The following is a 20,796-nucleotide window of genomic DNA, read 5'->3' as shown; positions in this document are numbered from 1 at the left end:
CCCCCGACGTCAGGCTCACTGGTCTATAGTTCCCAGGCCTGTCCTTACCACCCTCCTTAAATACGTTAGCCAACCTCCAGTCTTCCTGCACCTCACCTGTGACTGGCGATGATACAAATGTCTCAGCAAGACACCCAGCAATCACTTCTCTAGCTTCCCACAGAGTTCTAGGGTACACCTGATCAGGTCCTGGGGATTTATCCACCTTTTACCTGTTTCAAAACATCCAGCATTTCCTCCTATGTAATATGGACATTTTGCAAGATGTCACCATCTATTTCCCTACAGTCTATATCTTCCATCTCCTTTTCCACAGTCAATACTGATGCAAAATACTCGTTTAGTATCTCCCCCATTTTCTGCGGCTCCACACAAAGGCTGCCTTGCTGTTCTTTGAGGGGCCCTATTCTCTCCCTCGTTACCCTTTTGTCCTTAATGTATTTGTAAAAAATCTTTGGATTCTTCTCAATTCTATTTGCCAAAGCTATCCCATGTCTCTTTTTTGCCCTCCTGATTTCCCTCTTAAGTATACTCCTACTTCCTTTATACTCTTCTAAGGATTCACTCGATCTATCTTCTCTACACCTTACATATGCTTCCTTCTTTTTCTTAACCAAACCCTCAATTTCTTTCGTCATCCAGCATTCCCTATACTTACCAGTCTTTCCTTTCATCCTAACAGGAATATACTTTCTCTGGATTCTCATTATCTCATTTCTGAAAGCTTCCCATTTTCCAGCCATCCGTTTATGTGCACACATCTGCCCCCTATCAGCTTTCGAATGTTCTTGCCTAATACCGTCAAAATTGGCCTTTTTCCAATTTAGAACTTCAACTTTTAGATCTGGCCTATCCTTTTCCATAATTATTTTAAATCTAATAGAATTATGGTTGCTGGCCCCAAAGTACTCTCCCACTGACACCTCAGTCACCTGCCCTGCCTTATTTCCCAACAGTAGGTCAAGTTTTGCACCTTCTTTAGTAGATACATCCACATACTGAATCAGAAAATGGTCTTGTACACATTTAACAAATTCCTCTCCATCTAAACCCTTAGCACTATGGCAGTCCCAGTCAAAGTTTGGAAAGTTAAAATCCCCTACCATAACCACCATATTATTCTTACAGATAGCTGAGATCTCCTTGCAAGTTTGTTTCTCAATTTCACTCTGACTATTAGGGGGTCTATAATACAATCCTAATAGTCGTTGGTATTAATGACATAGGTAGGAAAGGGATGTGGTCTGGCAATTTTAATTCAGGAAAAATTAGCAAGTGCGATCTCTGCCGTGATCATCTCTTGATTATTCCCAATGTTGCATGCAAATGAGAAGAGAAATACGAAAAATAAGATGGGTAAATGTGTGGCTGGAAAGATGGTGCAGGAGGAAGCACTTTAGATTCCTGGACGCAGTTCAGGGTGCAGTGGCAACTGGAGGACCCAAACAATTTGCTTCGGAACTGAATTACTTGCGAGTGTTTTCTCTCTGCTGTTGGGAAGAGTTTAAAGTAACTGAACATGAATGTGGGAACCAGAAGAGAATATTAGAAAGTAATAGCAGGATCCGAAAAATGCTGAAAGAGAATAGTAAGTTAATAGGTGGAGTCAGAGTAAGTGAGAAGATAATGAAGTCTAAAATCAGGGTTCTCTGTGTGTGAATGCAAGAAGTATAGTTAATCAGATTGAGGAGTTCTAGGCACCGATTACTTTTGCAGAAGTGAAAACTGAGGCAGACTATGTAAAACTTCAAAAGGATTTTGACGTGTTGATGGAATCCAGAATATGTAAATTCCAAATATGTGCTCTCTTGAGCAGCTATTCCAGTCTGCTAGTGTATGTTTTGATTCATTTGGAACTGGAGGAGATTTAGAAGTTTAGAAAAAGTGAAATTCTGCATAGCTTTTTATGATATTTAATGAGACGTAAGAATCAACACCAAGGCCAGAATTTGTTGCCCTTGAGCTGCATGACGAATAGAGCAGTTCAGAGAGCAGTTAAGAGTCACATTGCTGTGAATCTGGGTCACACCAGGTAAGGATGGCAGATTTCCTTCCTAAAGAATGTCAGTGAACCAGACATAAAGACAGAAAGTTCTAAATAAGCTCAGCAGGTGTAGCAGCGTATATAAAGAGAGAAACAAAATTAATATTTTAAACTCTACATTTGGAACTTTGCTGCATGGATAGTATTTTGCTTTAATTTCAGTGAAGCAAATGTGTGTTTATAATAATCCAACATATAAACTATATTCTATTAGTTGCTGTAGCAGCATTTGAACCCATATCTCAGAGCTTTTATCTGGGCTTCTGGATTACTCGTCCTCTGACATTACTACTGTCAATTTGATAAAATTGTAAATGTAAAATGCTTTGGGTTGTCCTGTAATCATGAAAGGCACTAGATAAATATTGACTCAGTTATGAAACTGAAATTTTGAAGTGCTTTATTCTGTTTTCCTTTTTATGTCTTGATGGGAAGAATTTTTAACATGGAGCTGAAGTAATATATATGATAGTTAATTTTGTGTTTCTTGATTACAGTACCCTGTTGAATAACATCTCGATATTGAAGTGTTTTTATGTTTGAGTTCTTCAGCAAAAACAAGCTGTGTCTGTGTCTCATTTACTTAGTGAGCTGCAGCTGAATTCTATTGTGTATGGACCATTTTCTGCTAGAACTCTGAGCGTTTAAGAATAATATGATTGCAATAGGAAAACTTTCTTGGGAACCTAGTTTACATGGGGGGTTTTGGGATGCAAGAAAGTGGGCTCCTATTATTGATTTTATTCAAAATAAAAATGAAATGTTACCTCAACCCAGGCCATCTATCAAATTGAAAAGAATACATATGTATGTCCTAAAAGGCAGGATGTTTTGTCAACTTTTATTAGTCTCAATGCACATAACATTGATTTTAAAATTTGGCCTTGTTTCCTCGAGATTAGGAAACTGACAACAAAATGGAGGTGAAATTCCTGTCTCCAGAAGATGTGCTTTTGATAGCAGAAGTATTCTTGGTTTCTCAAGCACATCTGTGGCCTCCCTTCTGCCAAATGTCATCTCTCTCGTCCCTGCCATAATCCAAGTTCCATTACTCCTTTCCTAACCTGAAAATTGGATTTCCAAACTGAAACCTGTTCCACGATGAAGGTGGATAAATCACCCTGACCTGATGGACTGCATGTCAGGGTTCTGAAGGAGAGCCGAAGAGATTGTGGAGACATCGGTAGTGATCTTTTAGGTATCACTGGAGTCAGGGAGGGTCCCAGGTGATTGGAAAATGGCTAAAATAATACCCTTGTTTGAGAAAGGAGGGAGGCAAAAGACAGGAATTTATAATTTGGTTAGTCTAACTTTGAGGGTTGGTAAGATTTTAAAGTTCATTAATAAGGAAGAGCTTGTGGAGTATTTGGAAATAAGTTAGGGCTGAATCAACACAGGAGGGACGTTATGCCTGAAGAATTCTTTGAGGAACTAATGAGCAAGTTAGACAAAGGAGAGTCAGTGGACATGATGTATTTGGATTTTGAGAAGGCCTTTGACAAGTGCTGCAGAAAAGGCTGATTAAATGAGATAAGGCCTGGTGTTAAGGGCATGGATAGAGGGTTGGTTGACTGGCAGAGGGCAGAAAGGGAATAAAGGGGTCTTTTCTGGATGGCGAGCCAGTGACTAATGGAGTTCCGCAGGTGTCATTGTTGGGACCACAACTCTTAACACTCTGGGTAAAGAACCTGAGGATTTTGTTACTAAGTTTTCAGATGGCACAACGATAAATGGAGGGACAATTAGTGTTGAGCGAGCTGGATGGCTGCAAAAGGACTTGGACAGGCTAGGAGAGTGAGCAAAGAAGTGGCAGATGGAATACAATGTGGGAAAGTATGAGGTAATGCACTTTAGAAGGAAGAATAGTAGTGTAGGCTATTTTCTAAATGGGAAAATACTTCAGAAGTCTCAAATGCAAAGGAATTTAGAAGTCCTAGTTCTTGATTCATGGTTAACATGCAGGTTCACTTGGCAGTTAGGAAGGCAAATGTAATGTTAGTATTCATTTTGAGAGATCTATAATACAAGAGCAGGGGTGAGGTGCTGAGGCTGTAGGAGACTCTGGTCTCACCATATTTGGAATATTGTGAACAGTTCTGGGCACTGTATCTGAGGAAAGATGTACTGGTTGTGGGATTATATTCAAATAATAATGATGGAGATTATGGGGAACTGAGCATTTCGTGTTGCTGTATCCTAGGTTTTCAACTGAACTTTTCAATTTGTGGGAAATTGGCATAACAAAATACATCACGTCATTATATTAAATTCAAACATCCATATCTCTGGACTTGTCCCACATTTTTCCCCACACACTCACTCTCTTCCCACCTTCCTGTGGATCTTGGAGCCTGATTGTCTCCTCTTTAAATGAATGCAGACTAGATTTCATTCTAGTAATACAAGAGGGGAGTTGATGGTGCCACTGAAATTTGAATAAAATATATGTACATCGTAAAAACATGAATAACTTTGCAAGATTGCTTGCAATATGGCAAATTGCAATATATAGCTCATAAGTCCAAGTCTCACCTTGCCAAACTTTGAAATTGAATTCAATACTGTGGCATTTAGTGGACTAGCAGCAGAAAAATAACATTGAAAGTTGCTGTAAAAGTTGTAAAATTCCTTCAGGCCACCCTCTCCTGGCACCTTCCCCTGCCACCACAGGAATTTCAAAACCTGCGCCCAAAACTCCCCCCTCACCTCCATCCAAGGCCTCAAAGGGGTCTTCCACATCCATCAAAGTTTCACCTGCACTTCCACAAATGTCATTTATTGTATCCATTGCTCCAGATGCAGTCCTCTTTACTTTGGAGAGACTGGGCGTCTTCTTGCAGAGCGCTTTAGGGAACACCTCTGGGACACACGCACCAATCAAACACCCCCCACCCCACCCCATCCTGCCCTGTGGCCGAACGTTTCAACTCCTCCCACTCTTCCGAGGACATGCAGGTCCTGGGCCACCTCCATTGCCACTCCCTCACCACCCGACGCCTGGAGGAAGAACGCCTCATTTTCCGCCTTGAAGCACTTCAACCCCAGGGCATCAATGTGGACTTCACCAGTTTCCTCATTTCTCCCAGTTCCAACCTTGCAGCTCAGCACCATCCTCATGACCTGTCCAACCTGCCAATCTTCCTTTCCACCTATTTGCTCCACCCTCCTCTCCGACCTATCATCTTTATCCTCACCTCCATCCACCTATTGCACTCTTAACTACCTTCTCTCAGCCTCACCCCCCTCCCATTTATCTCTTCACTCCGGAGGCTCCCAGCCTTATTCCTGATGAAGGGCTCTTGCCCGAAACGTCGATCTTCCTGCTCCTCGGATGCTACCTGATCTGCTGTGCTTTTCCAGCATCACTCTAATCTAGACTCTGATCTCCAGCATCTGCAGTCCTCACTTTCGCCTCCACTAAAACAAGTCACTTGCTTCTTCTCTGCCTTAGATAATTATCTGTAATGGACACAATTTCCCTTTCCCACCAGCAGTCCTTTGCGACATTGATCATTGTCTTTTGCTGAAAGTTTTTGTGGATGTCAGTGTACTTGGAATTGCAAACCCCAACTGTTGATTCATTGCCTGAAATTTGCTTTGCAAACTCCTTTAAATTATTATTCGATCAATAAAAATTAATTAACTGAAATGTGAATGCAGTTTATGTTACAAATATTCCCAATGTTCTGCTTATGCAAAGACACATCTTTGAATGTGTTTGGCACTGGAGAAGAAACAATTGATGTCAAACAAGGGAGAAAGAAAGAGAACGAGTTAAGGTTGAACAGAGCAACTTAGACATTTGAAAATGGGAAGACATCTTAGGTAAGCAAGGGACTTCAGAAAAACATGCCATAGGACAAGGTATAGTGGTGGAAAGGGCGATCTGTCAATGATGAAATAGCAAGAACAAAAGACCCAATATTTCACTGGCAGAGGTGAAAGGAAATGTAATGTGATATAATGAACATGGTGTTGATTAGTTAGCCAATGTTCCACACTTCAGACTTAGCTTTACAGATTGATAATATCAAGGTAAGGACTGGTAGATGCTGGTGGACTCAAATAGTTGAAAATGTGTTGCTGGAAAAGCGCAGCAGGTCAGGCAGCATCCAAAGAACAGGAGAATCGACGTTTCGGGCATAAGCCCTTCTCGACTCAAATAGTTGCCAAGATTGTATGACCTACATCTGGATCAATGTTTGCAATGCTCATGAAAAAATAAAGCAAATAAATACTTGAAGTATTAAATGGACCTGTACTTTATTGAATGAGCGTAATGAGATTTGGGCGCCTGAAAGTTTGTGGCTATGTGAAACAATAAATTTTGCTTGGAAAATTAAATGTTATACATTTATAGGAAACTGTGAAGTTGAAGTTGCTTGTCACTATCAGATTAGCATGTCGTATTTGTAGAATTGGACAGGGAAATGGTGAGGTCTCAAAACACTAGTCTGTGAGCATGCTTGTTCACAGATTATAAAATTTTATAGATGGAGATATGATAGAATAATTTAAAGTGGTACTTGTAGTGGATCCTGATGGAGAATGTTGTGATGAACTTTAGAATTGAATGTAATATCCACTTGTTTTGCAGTTCAGATTGATCAAAGCTGATAAGGAACAGTATGATCGGGAAGAAAGGCCAGAAGCACAGCAAGAAATTCTCAGAAGAGCTGCCAAGGATTTACCTATTTATACCAGAACTGCAAATGGAGGTAAATTACCATTCCAGTTATAAAGGATGAATAAAGCAAGTCGCAAAAGGTAGAAAAGTAATTAATTCTTAGAAACTTTCATTCTAAAGTTACATTGAAACATAGATAATAAGATGAGTAGGCCCTTCAAACTTGCTCCGCCATTCAATGATTGTGACCGATTATCCAACTCAGTATCCTGTTCCCAGTTTCACCCCAGTCTCTTTGATCCTTTTAACCCTAATGACTAAAGCTACTTCTTTCTTGAAAATATTCAATGTTTTGGCCTCAACCGCTTTCTGGCAGTGAATTCCACAGGCTATGGATGAAGAAATTTCTCCTTATCTCAATATTACATGGATTGACTGCCTGCATTGATTGAGTGCAGATTGTATGCCTTTTAGATAGAATGTTTCTGCAAATGAAAATGTTGTAATAGTTTATTAACTCTACTTTGGAAATAGAACCGGTCTGACTCAAGATTGGGATACAGACAGATGCTAACCTCACACCTTTAATGCATTGTCTAAGCTGAGATGTCACTTTTAAAAAAAAAATCTTAAGTTATCTCTAGAATGTGACTGAAAAGTAGTTCTGGGATTTACATATTAATGAACCGAAACCTGCAAACTATTCTAAAAGATGAAAGACTTAACAGCAATCTAGGTTTGTTCAATATATCATTTTAGTTGCATGACACTGTAATCTTTTGCAACAAATTCTGTGCCTTATGATGAAAGAACAGCGCCTCGAAATCTAGTGCTTCCAAAGAAACCTATTGGACTATAACTTGGTGTTATGTGATTTTCAACCTTCTTAAAGGGATAATGGCCCATGTAAAAGGTATTTAACGAATGCTTACTAATTGAGGAATCTATTCAGGTCCAGGAGGTGGTTGGTAAGGGCTGATTAATATTATAAAATTCTATGGAGACTTGATGGGAGTGGTTTTGTTCTGTATACTACACTTAATCAAAAGTGAGCACTGCTTGTAGCCAGGGTTGATAAGATATGAAATTGCAGTAATGGGTTTGAACGGGTTGCTTTGATTAGAAAGGGTTGTTTTAAATTTGGATAGTAAACTATACTACAAAACTGTGGTTCTATGAATGAATGAATGAATGAAACTGTTATAATAAATAACGGGTTAGGAAAGGGTTATGAATGAATATAGCGATCTGGTGAGTGAGTTAATAAAAGTAGCCTATAACACTATCTCATAACATAATATTGAGATGACAAACCCCAAGGTAAGTTTAAAAAAGTTGCCAACAATATTTAAGACTACTGAAGATTTACATTCCTTTACCTTTGTGATTTACAGAACTATTAGAATAGAACTGGATGTTAGCCCAGCAAGAACAGTAAACTTATGAGTGTGAACTAATCAGCTTCTCAATTACTCAGACATGCAAACAATATTTAATTTCTCAAATGGCTGGGGACCATACTGTTAAACTCAATCACTTTGGACAATGGACTTGAGAAAGGGCTCCAGTGGCCATGTAATCTAATCACTTTAAACAATGAATAATGCCCCGTTGACTGTGACTATGGTTGATGACTGACCAGTTGTGATTTGGAGGTCATGTGATACACAAAATAATCCTTTGCATTTAAGGTATAACAGTGATAGATAAACCCTCTGCATTACGTTCTCTCATTTACTGTGTATTTTTACATTGATTTTAGGAAGTGTCTTGATGCTGTACTGCTCTTTTCCTGTCATGCACTTGTGCTGCCTCTGTATCCACTTCATTCATCTTCACCAGCTCACCTTCCCCACCCACCCTTATATGCATGCACATGTGCACCTGCACTCCTACCTCTCATAACGCTTAGGCAATTTCTTGCTGAGGGCATGAGCTTTTAATCTACTCTGTCACTCCCACTGCCACAAATAGCTGGACAAGCACTCGCTGCCAGTGCTGTTCCTTGCAACTTTACCATCTGGTACTGCCATCCTGTGCTCCTTCAGAGGTGCAGCAGTTATGCTGTTAGCAGGAACTCAGCCACAGGCAGAGAGAGAATGAACCCTGTGGAAACTTTGTCCATTGTTTGCTGGTCATTAAATCACAAGCTGTTTCTTTTCCATGTTTACTTTTGATGACCTGTCTTCTCCATGCCGACCAGAAATTCTAAACTGATCTAGTCCCATTTGCCAGCTTTTTGAACATATGACTAGATGAGCAACTCTATAGCTATTTTCAATTCTAATCCTATACTTACTGTTTTGTATACTCAGACAAGTTCTCGCAGGCTGCACATGTCGCCTTGATGGGCCATATTTTGGCTGACAGGTTGTCTGTTCGACAAACCTGATGTATGGGCTCCACACATGATTGACTTTCTTTTGAGATTCTTAAACAAGTTAACTTGTCATCCCTGTTTGTAACTTAGTGAAATTTGTGTTTAGAATTTGTTGGATGCGAATGTTGGAGCATTTTATTATTTTTATAGATCTGAGCAATAAGTACAATTTCCTTTTTTTAAAAATTTACAAAAAATACCTGTCAGGGTATATCTTACAGCATACTTAACAATCAAATTGTTATGCCTCACTGAGTAGCATGCTGAAAGCCAAGCACAGCTATTCCCAACATAAATATTTGGACATTGCAGTGTTTAAGGTATATACTTTTTGCTGGTTTATCAAGAGGGCCAATTAAGTTTGCTGTATTTGTTGTGATTGGAATTTAATACAAAAATAGGAACATTGTTTTGGGCACTAATGCGACCACATTCTGGAGAACTATTTCTTGCTGTATTGTAATTTTATTTCTGGAAGTATATAATGCATTGGGCTGAGCAGAATGTTACCTACGGCCTGTCTCCTCTGGATCATGATGTGAAAGTGTTGGTGTTTGACTGGAATGGACAAAGTTTAAAAATCACACAACACCAGGTTATAGTCCAACAGGTTTATTTGGAAGTATAAGCTTTCAGAGCGCTGCTCCTTGTCATGTAGCTAGTGAAGCAGGATCATAGGATGCAGCACTTCCAAATGATCATGTTGGACAATAACCTGGTGTTTTGTGATTTTTAACTTTGTCCTCTGGATCAGTCAGAGGTGACTCACTTTAAGATCCTGACAGGACATGACCTGAAGATGTTGAAAGGCTGTTTGTTCTTGAGAGAACCTAGAACTTGCATCATAGTTTAGAAATAAGGGATTTCTATTGAAGACAAAAATGAGATTTGTTTCTTTAAGCATTGTCTTTAGAATTCCCTTCGTCCAAAAAAAAAGTAAAAATCTTCAAGTATTTTTAAGGTGGAGGTAGGTAAATACTTGATTACTGAGGGAACGAAAGGTTGGGGGATATGCAGTAATGTAGCGTTGAGATTAAAATCAGACCAACTATTGAATGATGAAGCAAGCTTGAAGGGCAAGTGGCCTGCTCTTGTTCATTGTTCATATGTTTATAGATACTTTGACCATAGCAAGGAAGTGACTTTAGCCCAGCATGGAACTCCAGGAGATCTCTCAAGGTACTTGCAATGGATTTTGTGGTCCTTGACCCCAGTAATAATGGGACTGAGTACATTCTAGTATTCAGGGATGTCTTTGTCAAGTTCATGCAGGCCATTTCCATCTCTGACCAAAACTGGCGCAAAGTGTTGGTTCATGATTGGTTTGTCTGTTTATGTTCCACATCGGATTCCCAGTGATTAGGGCCACAACTTCCAGAGCGAGATTCTACAGGGGCTTTGCAAAGTCTATGGAGTTGCTAAGAACCGCACCACCGCCTATCATCCAGTGGGTAGTGGTCAGTGCAAATAATTCTACCATACACTCTATGGCTGACTGCACACCTTGCTTCCTGAGCGTAAACGAATGTGTCATGAGAAGCTTCTGGTGCTGATTATAATAGCATCCCACACTCGTCCATAGGCTATTGCCATATTATCTTTGGATAAAACACAGTCCTTCTTGTAGACCATGGATTCACCATGCCTTCTGACTGAGACGGCCAGGACAATGAGTGTATAGCTGAGCATCACTTGAGGCCACGCCAAACATTTGGGATGGCATTCAAGAGAACTTAGAGAGAAGTGCTAAGGAGAAAACTGATTGCTTAGCTGACAGGATTGATCTTCCAATTGGAGCATGGGATATTCCTCCAAAATCAGAATATCAGAGGTCAGAATAAAATATAGGATGTGTGGAGACCTGAACACTATAGAGTCATCAAGTGGCTGGACACAGGTGGCCACATCTATGGTGTTGAACTGGGAGGCAGCCTCAGAAACCAGTTCACAGAGGGAAATTGCTTAAGGCCAACAGCTCACTCAACGGTGTTGCGGAACCTGGTATCAGTGCATGATGGCTTAATTCAAATAGAATTGAATAGTATGTAGAGTCCGTGAATCATCTGATAAAATGGTTAATGGCGGATTATCAGCAGCATTTGTTGCTTCAGATCCTGCCTCCTGGCAGGTTTTTCGTGTGCCATTTTCCAGGGTAGAAGTAGACATCCCTGCACAAGATGCACCACCTGGATTCACAACACATGGTTCACTCCGGACTCTGCACCACTATCCAATTCTACTTCAATTGAGCCATCACGCACTGATACCAGGTTCTGCAACACCATTGAGTGAGCTGCTTGCCTCCACATTGTTCACGGAACCTGGATCCCTTGGAAGTTACCGGTGCACTTAATAAGGTGAGAAGGTTGTCTCCAGCAAATGAGGATATCATTCCAACCTATTTGCCCAGATCAGTAGTGGCAACATTCTCATTTGCACTAATGTGGACTTGAATGTTCTAGCCATCGTGGCACAATTGAACTTAATAATTACACAACTGCTTTGCTCACATTCACTGTGTGCTAGTTGACAGGATGGCAAGTGCGTGTTAGGACCTCCAATGGGTGACAACCATGAGGAAGGATGTCTGGAGAAGTCTAACGGACTCCTACTGGAAAGGAAAGTGACTTTGATGGAGAGAGGGTTAATAGGTGGGAGGGACACTAATTCCTCTGTCCAGTGTGTAATGTGCAATCGTTGCATGTGCTGCATATAGTGCTTGATTTCCCTTCCTGTTTGTAATGATCTGATACTAGTGGAATAAAGAATTTGTGATATTTGGGCCATACATTCAAATCTCAAGTTGCACTCTCATTGCCACTGTTTATCTTCCAATGAAATCCTGTGTCATCTTCAGTCTCAACTATTCCTGGATGATCTGCCATCCTCCTTATATAACACACAGGGTGCTCAAATATTTGCAGTAAGCAGCCAAGGTATTTTCTAATTAACTGTTCAAAGATTCACTTCTGGACCATGTAGAACTTGAACCCAGGTCTCTTGGTTCAGAGATAGGCATAATACTGCTGCATTGTAAGAACCCTACTACACAGCCAATGTCTCTGGATTACTGGAGACAGACGAAAATGTCATTCATACTGAAGGAGCACATTGTTTTGATGTGAAGAATATATTATTTCAGACATGTAAATAAATCATTGTAGCAACTAGCCAGTTAGTTACTTGAGAACCACATGCAGCTAGTTCTTCTGTGGCTGAGCTGCAGTTCTTTGAATTTGATTTGATTTATTGTAGTCACATGTACCTAAGTACAGTGAAAAGCTTTGTGGGCAGTCCAGGCAGATCATAGAATGTTTTGTTTAACTATGCAGTCTCTTTCTCCTTCAAATGGGCTGAATGTGCAGATTAAGAAAAGACACCATCAGTGACATTATGGTTAAATATGTGCAAAAAAAAGTTTAAGAAATCAAAATACGCATAAGTCACTTTAATGGGAAGTAATTGTTTATTTCACTTGAAGCCTCAAGTTTGCTATTGGTTTTAAAGTGCAACAAACTAAAATATTGCATTAACATAATTCACTTTGGTTGCCACAAGATAAAATTGTATATCTAGTACAAATAACTAAATCTTTGACGTGAACAGTTGTAAAAATCTGGAACTCTTTTCTCCAAACAGCTAAGGATACAGGGTCAGTTGATTTTTTTTTTAAATTGAGAAAGCTAGATTTTAAAGGTCGAAGTATCCAGAGCAAAGGTACACAAATAAACTGATATAGATCAGCTTTTCTAATTGATTTGAAAATCTTGTTGGGCTGAATAATTTGTTACTGCTTGTCTAACTGATTTCAATCTAACTTTTGTAATCTGATTGTAGTAGATCCACTGAATGCATGTATTTAACAGCAATTTGCATTATCATGGGAAAATCAATTTTAATTGATCATCAATATGCTGTTTTTCTTATAGGTCATGTAGTTTTGACCCATATTTACAGAATGGTGCACCGCAAGTTGTTGTTACTAGCTGTATCTTTGATGGAGCAAGATACCTGAGGTCTTTTGTGGACTACAGCTAATTATTTAAATTGTTTGAAGAATGGAGAATAACCTTACTGAAATATAGTTATTTTGATTGAGTCATGACAGCAAAAGTAATTGATTTTATTTCTATTTGAAATAAATTAAGTATTTTTGTTTGCGCCTATATCCCATTTGAAGTAAAATGATAAAAGAAAAAAGTAAAGAGAAACAGAATTTTAAAAAGGAGAGCAAACGAAATGTGAGAGTGAGAAAGGGAGACAAAATGACAAGTAATCAGCATATCCAAAATTACATTGGGCTAAATTTCAAAATTTGTCATGAGAATATTAATTAATCTTGTGCACAATAGATTAAAACTTGTGGTTTGTAGTGATAAGCAGCTGTTTTTTTTTTAAATGTCATTGCCCTGCCTTATAAAGATAGTAGCACATCATATCATGACTTTGTCTTCAAGTTCTGATGCACTGCATGGATAGATAACTTTTATTTAATTATCTTAATGTATAATCTTAAAAGAATGGTGGAATTGGTATCCAGGGTGCTTTTATGGCATTTAAATGTATTCATGAGCAGCACTGGCTACACCAGCTTTTTCTCATATCTAAGGGAATGTGGTGATGGAATTACTTCCTTGAACCACTGCTGTCCATGGATGTAAGTACATGCCCAGTTAGGAATGGAGCAATAGTATTTTGATCCAGTGACAGTGAAGGAAAGGTGTTATATTTCAAAGTCAAGATAGTATGTGGCTTAGAAGGAACTGGCAGGTGTTAGTGCTCCATTGAATCTGATGTCCTAGGTCCTTGAGCTTGAAGATATGAAAGGTGCAGTTGATTCTCCTGAAATTCATAACACACTTTATCTGTTGAACTTTTTTTTACATATTCTAACAGCCTTTTACTTCTTTTCAGCCATCAGGTATTGTGATCGCTGTCAAGTAATTAAGCCTGACCGATGTCATCACTGCTCTGCCTGTGACATGTAAGTTAATTTTTCTACATTTGAGAGTTCAGGCATGTTTTTGTTTTGAGAAGAGCACTGTGTGGAAGCGATCAGTTTTCTTTCTACTATCTCTTTAAAGCTAACCTTGCTACACTATGTTTGGGTAGAACTTATAAAATGTATAAAGTATTGTAGTTAGCTGTATGCCTCCAACGTACTATTGGATAACTTCCCAAACTAGACAATTAGAGGTGCTCACTAGCCTTAATCAGCCTCACTTCTTTCTCATAGTCCTGTACTTCGGCAACACTCACAATGCCGTGGCTGGGACTTGCTTTCTGTTCGTTTTATGCTCGTTAATTAGCTTGGATTGTAATCTTAAAGAAGGATATATTTTCATGACTGATCTTGAATGTGAAAGAAATCTCGGAAAGTAGATACTGATCAAAGAATTCTAAAACTTGCAATATTATGGATGAGAGACTCATTTTTGACTACTGCTCATAGGCTTAGCTTGCAGGAGATGCTAGAGCATCTCAGATTTAGTCAGGTAATGCAAATCTGCGCAGTGCAAAGTGAACAGGAAACACACAGCAAGTCTCAGCTACAACATCACATAGAATTAATGGTTTAAAATTAAAGTTGTTGCTGTCTCCCATAATTTGAGGAGCAGTGGAAAGACTGCACATACAGTTTGTATCCGTAAGTTAGTTTTATGCAAATAGTAAGCATGCAATTGCTGACTGGATCGCCAACTACACAAGTTCCATCAGAATGGGAACTTACATTACACAAATAATTAATGTAATAGAACGATACTTAACATTATAATTGCAGGCTAAAACATTTATATTTATCTTTTCACAAAACTCTAGCAGTCTGGTTAATGTAAAGGATGCATACTGTATTTAATCGTGTTGTATAAATAAGGCTAAGTTTGCAAGGAAGATAGACTAAGATAACTTCTTCTGTGGGATGTATTAATGACTAAGGGAAATACCAAATGGTCATGTTTAAAAGTAAGAATCCTTTAAACTGTACAGTACATAAATATTGAACTTTACATTCTAGTCATAAATGTTATGGATTGGGTGTACATGTTTAATCATATCAAAAAGTTTGTGAAATATGCAGCAGTTTTTATTTGACAAGTTCTTTGGTAACATATTTTAAAATATAAAATGCATGTTTCCCTGCTTTAGATTTCTGAATTTTGGATTTAACAAATTGTTTTTAGCCTTTTATTCTCCTCTTCCCCCCCCCCCCCCCCCCCCAACCTTGTTAACAATAGTTATTTCTAAACAATGATAAGTAATATCTTGTAAAATTGTCTGTTCCATTCTTGAGTTTTGAGGTTGCATTTCATTGTCCTTAGTCGTCATATCACAAATCCAGCTCTATGAACCAGGTTATGCTTTTACTGCTCAGCAAAGAGGTAAATATGATTAGACATAGGGATTGATTGAAGGAACAATCCTGATATACTCGGACTTTATGACCGGGTTGTAAGTGACCACATGATAGCCTTGTTTATGGAATACAGCAGAATATCTATTTTACTGCTTAAAACTCTGACTCTGAATAAACACCAAATTTACTAGACAATAACAAGGTAAAAGAGCATTAAATAGTTATAAGCACGATCCTTACAGTAATTAGATTATTGCAGCAATACAGAAGATACTTGCACTAACTATTTACTTAAAAGTAATCTTCAAAACATCACTTTTAATCACTTCAACACATTGAGTTATAGATTGACTCACAAATATCTTTGTACCCTTATGCATTTAGACTAACTGTTTGATGGGAGAAAATCAATCACAGATGCATTCAAAATCTTTTGAAGATCTAATCAAAGGACGTCCAACCATATCTCAACTGTCATTCACTCATTAAAGTTAATGTTTACAATTGCTGGTGTGTATTTAAACAAGTTGTCATGATCATGAGGTTGTTGACTAAGATCTAAAACAGATGAGCTTGTCATGTATTTCATTACTGTTGTGGAACTTGCAGTGCAGAAAGGTTGACTGTAGAAGTGCTATGGTAGGACATTATGAAGGACATTATATAAATATAAGTTCTCGTTTCCTAATTGTTTTGCATTGTAGTACTTAATGTTTGAAATATATGAAAAAGAGGAAGAAAGGCTGTTTGGATGGCATATTTGGCACTGTTTAGGAGAATCACATCATGCCACTAAGTAAGTCTTGTAATGTACTTCAACTGTTGCAACATACTGCACATAATTTAAACCCTGTAGTTGGAGATATTCTCCAAATTCAGAAACAATTCTTGAGGTTTATCTGATTTTGCACCAATCTCAACTTTTCAAAGAAGAAAATGCTCAAAGCCTATATAGTATTGAGTGCAACTGAGAAATTATCAAAATAATAAAATGATCACTGGGAATCACTACAAATTAAGCTAAAAGCCAGAAATCCATTTATGGTTCCCTCTCCAGGGATACTGCACTATCTTCACAAATCTTGGTTTCAGAATAGATCGAGTATATTTGTTTGCTAGTGTAGTTTAGTTGAAGGCTCATTGGGACAAACTTGATTAGTTTTCTGTTAATACTTTGTTTTTTTTTTAACAGGTGTGTATTAAAAATGGATCATCATTGTCCTTGGTATGTTTGTATCTTACATTTTAGTTACATCATACTTTATAATTATTATTTAAAGTAACTACTGAAGAAATAGTGCAATGTTTCCCTTCACAGAAGAGAGATTGATTGACATTGTGCATGGGAGGGAAGAGAACTTGAGTTGTTTTTTTCTTGAATGAAAATATAGCATTGAATGGGAGACTATGAAGTTAAATATAGCTTTTAAAATATATAGTTTATAAATAAATATGTATCAACTAACTTGTCAGCATTTAGTGTAAAGTGCTAAGGCTGATCAACAATAGTTATCACATGATATCTTGACAGCAAGGGGAGAATACACCTTGTTCTTGCAAAAATAACCATACACTGATGCTTTCAATACAGGAGTAGTCATCCATGAGCTTATATTGTCATTGTGAAAGTCTAACTTTAACTTTTCAACAACTGCAGCTGAGCTGTTTTATATTATTACTTGTAAAACTGTAATGCAATGTTATGTTTGAGTACTGCATATTATAGCAGGGTAATGGTAGACAATCTGAATTTCTGTTCTGAGTTTCCCCTTTTCTCCCTCTTATGTGACCGTAAGGGTGCAGAAACCCTTCTGAAGATGGTCACAGGACCCAAAATGTTAACTCTGGTTTCTCTCCACAGATGCTATCAGACTTGCTGATATTTTCCAGCAATTTTTGTTTTTGTTGCAGAAACCTGGTGTCAAGTCTTGAGAAAGGAGCAGGAATTAGGGGTGATTTTCCTAAGTTTTGCTCATGCACCTACAAGACGAATGCCCAGAATACATTTACACATATCCACATCATATTTATACCAACTCTGCAAGATGAATTTGGCTAGTTCCAGTACTTGTCCTTTAACTGTAGCTTACAAATCTTTTCTGTTTTATTGCTTGCCCAATTGCGTTTTGAAAACACTGATTATTTTTGTTTCCAATGTGCTTTCAGATATTGCATCCCAGTACACAACCACTCAAAAAAAATAAAAAAGGATTTCCTCGTGTTGCTGTTGGTTCTTTTCCCAGTAACCTTTAAAATTACCTGGTTCTCAGCTCTTGTGCTAAGAGCAACAGTTTCTCTAGCTGAAGACACTCGTCCCTGGAATTATACGTAACCCTGTCCTGCGCTATCTCTAAAGCTGTCTCTTCTTTCTAAAGTGCAGTGTTCAAAATTAGATGCAATGAATTATTTCAGAGTCACCCAAAATTTTTAATAGTCATATAATATCCTAAACTTGTTTTTTGTTACAAAGTCCTAGAAAAACTCAGGTCTTGCAGCATCTGTAGCGAGAAAGTTAACGTTTCAACCCCAGTGATTCTTCGTTAGAATTGAAAATAGCTGAGAAAGATTGGTATTTTGCTGAAGACTGAAGTGGGGTTGGGAAAGGAGTGAATAGAAGATGTGGAGATGGTACAAAGAGAAAAAAAAAGGAGGTAAACATAGCTATTGTTGATTAAACCATGAGGGAGATAAATGCTGAGTAGGATGCTAGAGAAAAAGCAAAAAGTGTAAATAGTTGAAAATTGTTTGGCTGTGCTGGAAGCAACCCACACAAACAGAACCTAAGGGTGTAGAGGTGGATCATGAACATGGAAGAGGTTGCTAGCGTTCTGAAATTGTTAAACTCAGTGTTAGGTTTTGAAAACTGGAATGTACTTGGACAGAAGATAGTGTTCTTTCAGCTTGCATTGAGCTTCCCTGGAGCACCGCAGTCGGCCTGAGACAGAAATGTTGGTATGGGATCACGGTGGTGTGTTCCCTTATTTTGTACTCTCTGCCTCTACTTATAAAGCCCAAGACTCCAATTATGCCAATTTCTGAACCTACCCCACCACCTTCAACAATTTCTGCACATACATTCCCCAGGTTCCCCCTTTACCAAAATGTACTACTTCACACTTTTCTCTATGAAATTTCATTTACCATTCCACCGGTCTGTCTTTGTTCTCTTGAAGTTTACCACTATCCTTTTCACAGAATACTTTTTTCAGGTTTTGTGTGATATGCAAATTTTGAAATTGTGCCTTGCAAACCCAAGTCTATAATAATATTATACGTCAAGGAAAAATGGTGATGGTAGTACTGAATCCTGTACAACCCATTGTTCACATGTCTTCAGTCAGAAAGAGCCTTTCACCACTATACTGTTTCTTGTCACTCAGCCAATGTTGCAACTATCCCTTTTATTCTCGAAGATTTAACTTTTCTGGCAAGACGATCATCTGACCCTTTATCAAATGCCTTTTTGAAGTTCTTAAACACTGCTTCAAGTCTTTACTTTCATTTAAAAAAAAACTCCATCAAGTTGGTTAAACATGATTTACCATTAAGTTTGTGCTGGATTTCCTTAATGATTGCACACTAAGTTAACTGCATACAATTATTGACCTTTCAAAACTTTTCTTCTATCAAGGTTTAACTGGCCTATAGCTACTGGTTTACCCTTGCTCAGTTGTCTGAGCCAAAGGGTAACATTTGAAATCCTCAAGTACGCTGGTACCCCAGTATTCAATAAATATCACCACTACTACTCCTCACTCACTTATTGAATGCAGTCAACCTGTCTAATATCTCTTTATCAATGTTTACCTCAAAACAGTAGCTCAATTATCTGCTTGTTCACTATGAATATGACAGCAATTTCCAAAGTTCTGACCTCTGCAAACTTGTGGCATGGGCAGCATATGTATGGAAGCACCACAACTGCAGGTTTCCCTCCAAACAGCACACGAACCTGACTTGGAGCAATTGCTATTCTTTTGCTCGGTCAAAATACCGAGAGCTCCTTCCGAACAACAATGTGGTTGTACCTACACTAGATGGACTGCACTGGTTCAAAAAGGCAGCTCACCAGCACTTTCTGAAACGGGCTGGAAATGTGTTGCTGGAAAAGCGCAGCAGGTCAGGCAGCATCCAGGGAACAGGAGAATCGACGTTTCGGGCATTCCTGAAGAAGGGCTTATGCCCGAAACGTCGATTCTCCTGTTCCCTGGATGCTGCCTGACCTGCTGCGCTTTTCCAGCAACACATTTCCAGCTCTGATCTCCAGCATTTGCAGACCTCACTTTCTCCTCAGCACTTTCTGAAAGGCAAATAAGGATGGATTCGACAAGGTCCCAAATGCCAGTCTAAACAGGAAAAAAAAAAGCTGGCCTAGTCAGTCGTGTACATATCCCAAGAGCCAATAAATGAATCAAAGTACCTTATTCTTTGGTAAAGACAGATGCAAAGTCCTCACTACTTCAGCCAAGCTCACTTCGTCCCTGCATATATCTCCTTTTTAGAAGCATAACTTCATTTTTAAAAAAGTTGCATCATAGAAAGAAGCCATTTGTGTCTCGCTGGCTGAATAAACTTTATCCTACTTTTCAACTCCTAGTCCAAACCCTTGCAGATTGTGCTTCAGGTGCAGATTCAGGTTCCTTTTATATTAGTTGAAGATTTTCAATTCAACCACCAAATTGGGTAGTGAATTCCAGTCACCCAACACACTGAGTGAAATTGTTTTTCTCATGACCCCTCTAATCCATCTACCAGTCATCTGAAATCTGTGACTCAAATCATCTCCACTAGAGGAAATGAGTCTTCTCAGTCCATTCTATCTAAGCTCCTCATTATTCTGTCGACTTCTTGCAAATCTCTGTATCTCTCTCTAGCGCAGTTATCTTCTTTCTATAATGTTGTGAGCTAAAGTGTTTTAAAACACCAACTCTGGCTTAATATGTGTCTGATATAGTCCCAGCATTACATACCTTTTTTTGTATTCAGTATTTCATTCAGTGAAGGGAAGCATTCCGTATAGCCTCTTTTCCACTTAATCTACCTGTACTGCCACCTTCAGGGACCTTTAGACATGCAGTCCAAGGTCTCCCGCCAGCTCGAGCCTTACTAATGCCCTCACATTTATTATTGATTTGTCACTGGGGAGGATTTGTTTCCTCTCCCAAAATGCATGACTTCTCACTTCTTCAGACCAAATTTGTCACCACTTGCCTGCCCAATTATCCAAACCATTGATGTCATCCTGTAGTTGGCAACCATTCTCTTTAATCTCAATTACCTGGCCAACTTTTATATCATCTGTAAATTTTCAAATCTCTCACACAACAGTTAAGTCCACACCATACCACATTGATATATACTATAAACAACAAGGAGCCCAACACTCTGCC

General features: G+C 38.6%; 1 protein-coding gene across 6 annotated transcripts in view; it reads left to right on the top strand.

The window, feature by feature from the left end:
• The window catches only part of zdhhc20b (zinc finger DHHC-type palmitoyltransferase 20b), a 116,698-nt gene that overhangs the window by 43,147 nt on the left and 52,755 nt on the right, over positions 1-20,796 (top strand). For all 6 annotated transcript variants that reach the window (XM_043691932.1, XM_043691931.1, XM_043691933.1 and 3 more), the window contains 3 exons: positions 6,642-6,762; positions 13,966-14,035; positions 16,599-16,631. In XM_043691932.1, the coding sequence (XP_043547867.1) occupies positions 6,642-6,762; positions 13,966-14,035; positions 16,599-16,631 (224 nt within the window). The remainder of the gene's footprint in view (positions 1-6,641; positions 6,763-13,965; positions 14,036-16,598; positions 16,632-20,796) is intronic.

The sequence above is a fragment of the Chiloscyllium plagiosum genome, chromosome 6 (genome assembly GCF_004010195.1).
Source record: "Chiloscyllium plagiosum isolate BGI_BamShark_2017 chromosome 6, ASM401019v2, whole genome shotgun sequence".
Classification (NCBI taxonomy): domain Eukaryota; kingdom Metazoa; phylum Chordata; class Chondrichthyes; order Orectolobiformes; family Hemiscylliidae; genus Chiloscyllium; species Chiloscyllium plagiosum.
The sequence above is the reverse complement of the archived record's forward strand: the minus strand, read 5'-3'. Positions and strand labels throughout refer to the sequence as shown.